Source organism: Pezoporus wallicus, unplaced genomic scaffold (assembly GCF_028554395.1).
Source record: "Pezoporus wallicus isolate ANWC-B61680 ecotype Strahan unplaced genomic scaffold, APGP_CSIRO_Pwel_v1 contig_5767, whole genome shotgun sequence".
Lineage (NCBI taxonomy): Eukaryota > Metazoa > Chordata > Aves > Psittaciformes > Psittacidae > Pezoporus > Pezoporus wallicus.
Window position 1 is genome coordinate 3,443,636 of NW_026640599.1, and position 11,920 is coordinate 3,455,555.

The window sequence follows — 11,920 nt, forward strand, 5'->3', positions numbered from 1 at the left end:
AAGATAATTCTTCTAACCATTTCCAAGAATTTATAAAAAAAAAAAAAAGGGAAAAAGAAGGCAGAGTTAAACCCTTAGAGCCAAACATAATATGCTTATTCGGGGACAGAGAAGTTGTCTATCATTTGGAAATCCATCTCATATATTTTTTGTGTCCTGTTGTATAAAGTAGAAATCAGGTAAAAAATACAAAGAAAATAAACCCCTTTGATGCTAAGAATTCTTCTTGGAGCATACTTTTAACTAAAAGGCTTATTTTGTTGATGTAAACTCCAGATGTAGTGTGAATTTCACTTCACAGCTTGATCAAAGTATGAGTGGTAGCTTTTGAACTTTCGGAATTTGTCAAATATGTACCATCGAAGAAAAAATGTATCAGACTCATTTGTTGGTATATATTGCTCCTCCCTTTACTATTTTCTTTTAAGTAAGATGCTATTTTTTTCTGCCCTATTAAAATGTAGATATGCAAACACTACTTAAGGAATTAAGTGCAAACCCATAAAATTCCCCCCAGCATGCCAGAGAGATTTGCTGGCCTAGAACAACACCCATACCAACCCACATCCCTGGGATGTGAATTGGTCTTTCCCTAGCTTTGTGTTCATAAATCCATTCACCATGCCCAGATTTTCCCAACTCCACTGAGAATGTCTGGGAACAAACAAACTGCTTCAAGCCAGCTGGGACCATACACAGCTGCTGACACCCTTCCTTCAGGCATATAATAGAAGCTTCCGTTGTGATTGTCACAATGGAGGAAATGACATTATAATCGTTTGAGTTTGACAGAAACTGGATTACTGATGTTTGTGAATGCAATGAGCTGCATATTTATTCAGAAAAATATTATCCTAACCAAGAAAAAATATGCGTTTTTAAAAATATCACTCATGATTGCTTCAAGGGTACAATGTCTCAAGGAAACTCAAGTTTGCTGAGTAACCCGAACTTCTGGGATCTCAATACATTAAAGACAAAAAGCATTTACCATCTTTGCTTTCCAAAGAAGGGTATTTTTTTGTTTTGTTATCAAACCTAACTCACTCTCTGCCTTGAACTTTCTATTGTACAGAGAATGCAAGACAGCGTCAGGATGGGGTGGTGAGCAACTCCATTGTGTACTTCACTGAAGACCCCCCCGAACTACCACCCAACAGTCCCCATCCACTGAAGCTGCGGCGTATTCTCAATTTGAGCCCCTTCACTGTCACTGACCATACACCAATGGAGACCGTGGTAGATATTTTCCGGAAACTCGGGCTCCGGCAGTGTCTTGTCACTCGCAGTGGGTGAGTAGATGCTGAGTCAAGCATGCTTAGAGAATGTGGGGAGATTTTCTTAGCACAAGACTTATGAGGAACAGCTGAGGGAATTGGGGTTTTCTAGTCTGAAGCAGAGAAGGCTCAGGAGGGACCTTATTGCTCTCTACAGCTACCTGAAAAAAGGATGGAACAAGGAGGTGGCTATCTCCCAAGTTCTAAGTGTTAGGACAAAAGGAAATGGCCTCAAGGTGAGGTTTAGATTGGATATTAGGAAAAATTTCTTCACAGGGAGAGTAATCAGGCATTGGAACAGGCCTCCCAGGGAAGTGCTGGAATCACTGTCCCTGGAAGAGTTCAAAAACCGTGTAGATGTGGTGCTTAGTTACGTGGTTTAATGGTGAACTTGGCAATACTGGGGTAAAGTTTGGACCTGATGATCTTAAAGGCCTTTTCCAACCTACCTGATTCTGTGATTCTAAACCCACTGTTTTTCCTGGTTAAGGCCAAGTATAGACAGTAGCTAATTAACTGGCACCTTTGAGACAATCAAGTGACTATTTTGATTTTGTCTGTTTCTTGACTAGAAGAATAAGGATTCAGAAGCAAAATGGCACTTGCTGGGTGTTAGGTTTCATTATGATTATTTCTCTGAAATCCTTAGTGTATTGTCATTCAGATAAGGTAATGATAAATACAAAAGAAACTGTTTTGGCTTCCACTATTGTTCAGTTTTCAACAGAGGCAGACCTGGCAATTGTTTGCAAAGAATGTGTATGTTTCTAAACACATGTTTCTAGATTAGATGCTTGTGAAGACTGTGAAAATGATGTCAGTGGAAGAAAATTGATCTGTTCAGCTTTCTTTAATGGAAACCGGAAAGGCATATAAACCAAAAGTCCACAAAAACCAGCTGAAGAAGTGAGGGCAAACATAAAATTAGGAGAGTAAAAAGCTGCACTGTGAGCACCAGAAATAGCACCCCATTATTCCAGTGGGATTTGAGCTATTTTGGGATCATTGCTCATCCCAGGATCTAGTAGTAAGAAGAAACTTTACAACAGGGTAGCAAAAACAGAGCAAAAATTTTTAAATGCAGAACACTAAAATTTAGTCTTCTGCAAAAAGCCCCCCCCTCCCTTTTTTTTTTTTTTTTTTACTCAAAATACTGCATATCAGCTGTTATGTCGATGCAGTGTCCTCAGTATTAAGAAGATAGGTGCCATTTTCAGGACAAAGGTTGGTGCTGATTCCAGGTGCTTGCATTTGGAAATTTTGATCTTGAGTTCTAGCACTTTCATGAAATGAAAGGTGGAAAAATAATAACTATTACATAGTTGCAAAATTCAGTGCCTTGTGGCCTTTAAAAACTGGAAATGAAAGCCCTTGAATGCTGGAGCTTAGGGAATTTTTGACTCTTGGGGCTAGACAACCCACAGGCCTTATTTTTCTTGACAGATATATATATGTAATTCATTTAGGTTCACATAAATGAGAAATTATCACTCAGATTTGAAGGAATTATGCTGCCAGAGAGCGTTTATGAAAGTAAGCCTGTGCTTTATCTTAGCTCATGTGTTACTAAACCCCATGCCCTAGCTCAGTGCACTGGTGCCTTGGTTTTGTGCTGTTAGTCCTCAGCAGCCTGTGCCTAAGGAAACTCATTATTTTGTTGTACAAAGTATCAGTAGTTGTAGCTCCTCACTCAGTCATGTTCCCAATAAGAAAAGGTAACAACCCGAAGTATTTCACTTAATGATCATGACTGGTGTAAAAATACATGAGGTGAGAATGCTTTTTACAAAAGATAATCACTGGGGAATGGATGAGACGGACAGTGCTATATGGAAGCTCTTACTTACAAAACGTCCCTGCAGTTGAACAGGGAAAAAAAAAAAAAAGGATGATATATGAGATGATTGTTGACCTTTCCTTTCTTTTTCTCTTCTAGGAGGCTGCTGGGTATCATAACTAAAAAGGATGTATTAAGACATATGGCTCAAATGGCAAACCAGGACCCTGAATCTATCATGTTTAACTAGACTGGTAAGGGAAGAAGAAAGTAACCCCAAAGGAATCCCTTCTAGATTAACACAAAGGCTATGTTTGGTGTTTCGTTTTGTTTGAAGAGAAAATGTAATGTGTATGAAGAATGGCCCAACATGCCTCTGTCAGTGGGAGCGTATGCAGGATGGCACTTATTTAATGAGGAAGGCAGTTTAGAAACTCTGAACAGCTGCAGACATCAAGCTGTGTTTCCTTAATGAGATTCCCAACAGCTCAATTGGAGCATTGGTGGGTGTAAGTAAATGATGTAGTGCTTAGAGACAAAGAGCCAGGAGCACCAGTGGGATGCATCAGTGTTCAGTGTAACTCTTGAGGCAGGTGTGAAGACTTGCAAGACATTGTCTGTGTATAAGCTATGTAAGAGGTATAAAGATCTGTGTTCCAAACTAAAGAGTGTGTATGAGCAATCTCAGTCGTTTTTGTTACTGAAGTCATGGCTATTTATATGCTATTGAATTATACCATTTTCGTGAGGGAAAAAGTTGTCATATTTTAAATGAAAAATTTTGTCATCTTCATTTATTTTTGTAAAAGTTAAGTGAATCGAGACTGGCGGTAACGGAGCAAGAGCACACTTCAATTCACTTTAAAATGCAGTGTCCCCTGCTCCCTGCTTTAGTCCTTGAATTTTATACAGTTTATCATTTATGTCAATCAACCTCCCTTTATTAATGTTGAAATGTGACTTATTTGTAAGGATTTATTATTTCTCTATGCAATTTTGCATACAGGTACTATAATATTTAGTATTATGTGGCTTGCTGTGGCAACAGGAAAAAACATAGACACCCATGGAGGAATTTTCAAAGGCATTAAAGGGAGACTGGCATCCATCTCTCATCAATGTTAATGACAAGACATGAGATCTCCCATCTGTCTCCCCTTGTGTACGTCATCATTTTTCACAAACTAATGAAGTTCTGCATTGATTCCTCATTCTCCATTTATTCTCTTTTCGTCACCACTATTTCTTGGCATTTGTCTCTACCTGTCAAGAGATTGCTGAAGTTAATTTAAGTTATTCTGTAGCAGATCTACTTTTTATGCATCTGCCAGTCACAGGACTATGGAAGCCCTCCCCGTAACACTACCCCTGGATAAGATCAAAGGGCCTGAGAATTCAAACGACAATAGCAAAGCTTTAACTACTGATCTGTTTGCACCAAGAACACAAGATTTAACAGCCCGTGGTAGGAACCTCCAAGTCATTCAGGTAAAAATGGTAAATTGCCCTAAACCCTTGTTCAGGTTCTATGTGAGATGCACAGAACCAGCATTTTCTGTGTTAATACACTAGCACTTTGGTCAATACTGCTATCGGTAACAGAATACCAGTACTCTCAGTAACACATAATCCACACTGCCCAGTGTTTTCTTTATAAGCTTAAAGCTTGGAGAGAGGTTGCATTTTAACTTAGGTGCCCTGAATCCCCTCCAGACCCTCTGAGAGTCTGGTCCCTTCATTTAGACATCTAAGACTTCAGTTATTTTTATTCAAATCCATACAGATACTGGTAGCTCACATCCATTGCATCCAGATGGTCTTCATGGAAAGAGGTGAGTGGAGACCTCTCATGCCAGAAGAGCCTGTTTCTTACTCCAGACAAAAGGCAGACTGTCGATCCAACTTGTGGGCAGTGTGCATGATAATTGTGTGCCTGAACTGAGACAACTAGCCAGGTGTAGCCTAGGTTAGATGGCTGAAGGTTCATGTCGCAAATTCCACCTCTTATCTCCAGTAACCCTGCTTCCTTCTGGCATGTCCCACTGCATTCACACAAAGTATGGCCCAAATTGTTTAAGTAAAAGAAATGGAAGTAATGGGATAATTTTAATCTGCTAAGTACTCCATTTAACAATAGCATTCACAACAGACTGACATAAATATACATAGCTCTGGCCAAAGCCCATAAATATTTCAGTGCATACTTTTTGTTAACTGAACATCTGCAGTACAATGTATTATTAAAGGGATATTGTTAAAACTATGTAAATTACAGAACTAAGCAACCCTTTCCTTCTGAAAATAGGAAATACAACAAAATGTTGTTGTTTCTTATATTTTTCTGTGAAGCTGTCATCATTCAAACTCGTAAAAACCAACCTAGTCAACAGTCAAGCTCATAAACATTGGATTTCCTCATTTGAACAGATGCCATAATGAAATAAAATCAGTTCATTTCTACATCTAAACCCAAGGAGAGCTTAGTACAAATGTCAGTTTCTACCCAGAACCACTAAAATGTAAGGGATTTGGGCTGAGATAAATAGCAATCTTTAGATTTAGATTGCTATAAATATCAGTCTTTGAGAGCAGTCTTGTTCTGAAATTAAAGCAGAAACTGTGTTCTACTTTTCACTTTTCTAGCTCTTGATGTTAAGACATACATGTTCGATGAACACTTCTCAATCTTCCTTTATGTTTACATAGAAGACAAGAGGGCATACACTTCCTACTTGAACACTTCTAAATACCTCTTTTGCTCATAAGCCAAGAGAGGTAAATTGGGAAGTGAATTCATCTGCTATTTGAAGTCAAACTCAAGGCTTCCTATGTGTTAGGAGAAAGAAGTGGTCTTAAAATGGTCTAAAACCTTCTCTGTTAGTGAAGGAAATTTCAGTCCATGTGGCATTATAACGTAGTCCATAGCAGAGCTAATTCTGAAAAGCATTCACAGTACTGAGGGCAATGTTTGCTAACAGGAGCCAGGATGTTTTATTAACACTGAAAAAAATTGTTATTTCCAGAAAAAAAGACCTGGAGTCACTTAGCTGAGGTTAAACGAGCCCTGAATACAAACTTAACTTGGGCATTTACTTATCAGCTTAAGCTCAGTCTGTGGCTATGCATAGGCATAAACTTGTGTGGTTAATTCCCATTAACACCCAGACACCTGATCCACTAAAACCAACATTAAACCCTGCAATAGCCTGTTGCCTTGTCTCATTAGACTGTATATGAGGAGCCCTCAGGGCATAAGAACAGGATCCATAAAGCCATCATAGTGGTTTGTAAGAAACAACAGAGGGAATTGAGATTTCTGCACTTACTGTGGGTGCAGTTTGACCCTGGGACTCCTATCCAAGCAGAAGGCAGGTAAATAGGTATATAGCTCTTTTCTATCAATTGTATTCCTCTTTAGATGAGATGGTTTAAATATCTAATGGGTCAAGGAAAAAAGCTTTGGATGTGTAATTCTGCTCCTTGTTCCAATGTCTGTTCAAAAAACATTTGGCCCCTTTAGAGCAGGGACAGATATTTTGATTTCCAGAAATGGCATAGTCATTGCTAACTTCAGCTGCTCAGCATTATCAAGGCTGAGGTGATGCTAGGATGACCTCGGAGGGCTTTGAAACTGGACAGACTTTGCTAATTAGAAAGCCTCCTCCATACTACAGTCTTCATTGCTCTTAGTATGAGTATCTGAATAGGGAACACTCCTAATACAAATTAATAACATGCTTTTCTCAGAAAATGCAGTTATGATGTAATGTTTCAATGTATTTCCACATAACAAGCCCATTATCAGTCACTTTTTTCCATCTGTATTCCCAAATACGTCTCAGAAGTTGCTGACTAGACTCCAAGAGACATAGATCTCAGCCTTAAGTATTTATTTGAATTTGTAGAGCTCAAGATAGTCACGTAGCCTGATCAATCTTAGAGTTACGTAAGTACTTCAGTACATAGTGCTCACTTTATGCAACCTCAGCTCAATCCTCATATTCAAGCAGTTGGACTTCAAAGATGTCAGGCTAAACAAGAAAATAAAAATCTCTGAATGATGCAAGTTCAGTATTGTACCTTTGTTTTGCATGAACTATGTTCTGTTACATTCAGTTTCTGATGTGTATTTGAAGCAATCTGTACCAGAAAGTTTATTGTAAAAGTACAAAATGTGGATTATACTAGCCAGAGCCAGACCCTTTGGCTGTCACAGTAATACTGATTATTAATACTTATGCTTTGATGAAGCAGAAAAAAAAATGTTTAAGAATTGCAGGAGACCCACTGACTCCGTGTTGGAATGAGAATATGAATACAGTATTGCTCTGTTTTCAGCTGGCTTTTTTGGTTTTTATTGTAGAAAAGAGTATCTATGTTGCACCTTATTGAAAAACAATGTTTGGACTCTATTTTTTAAATAAAACTGACTTACAGGACTGGAAACATTTTGTGAAGATCTTATCAATTGGAGAAGTATTTCAGTTAATGTCTCTGTACGAATTTGATGTTTCCTTGTCCCAGCTATAGGAATAACTCAAGCCTGATGAATGGTTTAGGATATCTAATTGAGTTATGGGTTAGCTAATACTAAGTAGGAAGTTAGGAAAGTTTATGCAGTAGACTTCAAAGAATCAGCCTTGACAGTTGGCTGTCTAATTTTCAGAGAGAAATGTTGGGGTTTTTTTTGCTTCCCCCCCCTCCTTTCCCCCCCCCCTTAAGCTTCATAAATCCTTTATTAAGGAAAAAAAAAAAATTCTCCTGCTGGATTGTTCTGTTTAAGATAATCATGAAAGATCTTTTAAGCTAGGTATTGCAACGCCCTGATGATTTCAGGTTTTGTATAAAGTTTTCAGTTGCACTTTAGTTCACAGCTAAGCTCAAATACTGAAAATGGCAAGTTCAATTATGTCCCTTTAATTGCATGAAACATCCTTTAAATCTCTGTCAGAAGCTAGCTTTTAGGTACTAGCAAAGAATATGGGCTTAAACCTGACTAATGTACTAACCAAGTAGAAAGAGACTGGGGCTTTGTGCAAATGAGACATTAATTAATGGTTTATCCTAAAGGAGCATTACAGGTTTCAAGACATGCTTCAGAGAACAAGTTTGACAGAATTGATATATCAGCAATATCCTATTTTAAGTTAGGGTTATGGTTACTCATTTCAGAACTGGGTACTGGAATCCTCAGGCCTCCAGCCATGGCCCTAACATGACTTAATGCAGCCACTGAAAAGCCAGGAGGCATCAGGCATGCAGAAACTAAAGTTCAGTCTATATGTGTTCATCGTCCTAATCAGTGGCTTCACAGTGAAGGCAATCAAGAGCAGGGACATGACTGAGAAATGCATCCTGAAGCAGTTACGAGCTCTTAGGCAGAATGAGACAGAAATTGCTGATCTGTAGCTGCAGCATTTGGTCATGTCTGCATCCCCCCTTTAATCTTTCTTGCATTCTGAGCATAACTAATATGCTCAGTTTGAGCACATTATAAGCACAGTTTGAACACAGTTAATGATTTCAACCCTTGCTATGCTCAGAATTATCTTGTATGCTCAGGGTCAAAACAATCTGAGTGTTCCTACAGATGCAGTGCTTTCCCCAGCTACAGCAGTTAAGCGGTTAGGAAGACACTACCATATGTAACAGCCAGACTGGGGAGAGTCAGTATTTGGCACTTCAGCTGTGTTTCATTTGAGAAATGATGCTGCAGCTTGAACAATCAGTGCGCGGCTCTTTGTGGGGATTTGCAAAGCCCCTGCGGTCCATTCCTGGCTTGCACAGCATTCAGAGCAATGTCTGTGTGGGCCAGCTGTGATTATAGAGCACATACCCTACAGATTAACCAGCCTTTTTTAATCCACAAAGATTCAGAAAAGGGCATGGAAAAAATGTACAGATTGCTTAGGAAACTAGACAGTTGACTATATTAGCTAAGGAGAGTTGCTTTGTTTCCTCAAAGTTACATCCATGGTGCATCTAACTCTCAGGAAAACCACCCCCTGTGATGTGTTTGCTGACTAGTTTCATCACTAGGAGGAAGTAATGCCTAAAGTAAAGGTAAAATCATATCTACCAAGTACAATCAATGTTATTGTTTTTCTTTCCTAATGTATTCTAAAAGATAACTTTTTACCCCTTCGAAAGTAAGCTCTTTCAACAGTTTCTAGTGAGAACAGACTGTGACTGTGCCGCACACAATTTGAGTGCTGCAGGGCAAGCGCATCAAATGCTAGCTGTGAGTTTATCCTTTGATAAAAGCAGACATGAGTGGCTGTGATAATTGTGCCATGGGAAAGGACAATTCCAAAAAATTAAAAAGTGAGATGAAATGTAGCTGCCTACTTCCACCAGGTAACTTGAAAAGTTATTTCCCTATTATGAAGCCTTATGATTTATAAAATATATTTAGATCATTGCCAAAGTTACATTTTTCCTGGAGACAAATTTTACTCACCTCTCAGATTAGATTACAATTAGGCACCAAAATTTCTGCATGAGTTAAAGGGAGCAACCAGACTCTTGAAATCCAGGGAAAAAAAAAAAAAGTAAAAGAGATACCATCACCAGCCTTTTTAACAGTAGCCTCATGATTAGAGGCTGTTGGGATGTGGTAGGGATGGAACCCAATTATAGCATTAAGCAAATGCCCTAATCCTCCCAATAGAGGCCTTCAAGGTGTTGAGTGGACGCCTGACCTCCTGCTGTAAGCACAGCCCGCTTACCCAGTGCAGCTCCTTCTTTGCTAAGTGCTGCTGTGTTTGACTTTCAGGCAAGCCAGGACCTTTGTCCTTCAAGCATTTGTAGACTTCTCTTTGGAAATGTCTCAGCTCCCTATTCTGAGTGTTGGGATGCAGGCTCTGTACAGTTACAAGACCAGAATGGGCAAAGTCCATATAAAATTCCTCACTTTTGAAATCCTGGTTTCCAGACTTCTAAACAGTTGGTTCACAGTTTCTGATTCCTTAAGGTATTTCACTAGCACAGAATATTCAGATGGTCAAATGGCTGAAAAACCCAACAAAATAAGGTGAAGGACAGAACATCTAACATGCATTTGTCATTGACCAGGATATTTATTCTTCTATGCAGTCACTGCTTGAGACCAATCATCATTTGGATTGGTAATAATTAATGAGTTTTAATCTCTGTCCTATATTTAAGCACCTGTTTCATCATGTTATTTATTTACTCCATTAACTAACTGAAGCGGTAATTTAATTAGAGGTAGAATAAATGTGGCCAGCCCCTCATGGACTAGTACGGAAGCTGCTTTTCTGTGGATCACATGATATGGCTCTGAAAAGGGTGAGCACTTTCTTCCCACTCCTTACAGAAGGTTACTCTTTCTTAAACAGAGAATTGCAACTCACTATTGTCACAAGGTAAGGGAAAAGAAACAATCAATTGCCCCTTTCCGCTCCTGCCTCTGTCGGGGTAGTGCCTTCATACCGTATACTCCTCAGCAATACATTGACGTGCTCATTCCTGTGTTTCCCAGCACAAAGACCCTCCAGCAAAGCCCAATCTGCACCACTCCTTTCCCACAAACCACCAGCACACCAAACCCCACATAGAGAAATGCCAGGTACTCTTCTCTACCTAGAGTGACATGCAAAGAGGAGTTGGAACTGCAGGACAGACAGCTCTCCCCCAGTACAGGTGGAGGCTGCCACTGCCACCACCTCCTCCCATCTCCATTGTCCTGGCGCTGTAGGGCTCCGAGAACAGGAATGCAAAGGAAAAAAAGTGAAGAACTGTGATACTTGGCCGAGGATCCTCTCTTTTGGGACTGACTTTTCACCTGGTCCTCAGAAGGTCTGGCTGAACATTTTCTTCCCACTGCTCCTTCCTACTAAACTCACAGCTTGTCAGGGAAGGAGTATTCAATGACTAATTGCATCACACTACACAACCATACCAGGATTTGCAGTTAGCATATTTTCTTACAGATGCACGTGGTCTGCCTTTCTCAGATCAATGGAAAATCAAATCCATTATTACATCTACCACAGCTCCATCTGCACTGAGCAGGAAGGGCTGTTTATCACAGCCATCAGCCACTGTCTATCCTCACACCTTTCCTGCAATGCCAAAAGGTTCCCACAGTTATCACTGCATGTAGATTTTTCTATAAGCTTCAAAGAGAAGATCTTACAAATTGTAAGGGTATTCAAGTACCAGAGGGCACTTCAGAGAGGCCCAGCTCCTTGTGCACATGAAAAGAACTAAGCAGCCGTAGGGCATGGGTACTCTGTGCTGCCCCTGGATCAGCAGGTGAAATTTCAGGCACCCCTTCAATACGCTGGGGTAAAGGCTCCACCATCTCCTGCTGCTGCTGCACCAACTACTCGGCGTATTTTGTGATCCACTGATCCAAGCTCTATATTCAGCAATATTTGTTAATCAGTGTCAGACTAATGAGCAGGGGTTTAATTCAATGGCTCCTGTGGGCTCAGGCTGGGAAGCCCTCTAGGTGGCCTGCCACAGCATCGGTGCCACAAGCCATGAGCAGGCTGACAGGGCATGCTGTCCACTGACTTCTGATTCGTGCAGGAATCACAGCTGTTTAATTTTTTGCTCTAAACGCATAGTTTTTCTCATAAATTTTCTTAGATAAAAGCTTTTTTTTTTTTTTTCAGCTTGATATACTGATGCTCAGGAAAGAAAGTGAAAGGAGAGAAAGAAACCTTTTGGTTCGGACTATTTGGCAAGGCTAAAGCATGACTGTCTGCTTTGGCTTCTTAAACCATATTACATCTGTAAAAACATAATGGCAAAATGAGGAAAAAATAATCTGCAATGCTTTCCTGGTGGTTTCTGTCAGGCTTTCATGTAACCAATACATTTTCATCAATTATGC

The 11,920-nt window shown here is 39.7% G+C and overlaps 1 protein-coding gene across 3 annotated transcripts in view; it reads left to right on the forward strand.

Moving 5' to 3' along the window:
• The window catches only part of CLCN4 (chloride voltage-gated channel 4), a 40,736-nt gene extending 36,903 nt beyond the window's left edge, over positions 1-3,833 (forward strand). For all 3 annotated transcript variants that reach the window (XM_057419504.1, XM_057419506.1, XM_057419505.1), the window contains exons 11-12: positions 1,076-1,292; positions 3,214-3,833. In XM_057419504.1, coding sequence (XP_057275487.1) covers positions 1,076-1,292; positions 3,214-3,304 — 308 coding nt within the window. In that variant the 3' untranslated portion in view covers positions 3,305-3,833. The remainder of the gene's footprint in view (positions 1-1,075; positions 1,293-3,213) is intronic.
• Positions 3,834-11,920: the final 8,087 nt, after the last annotated feature.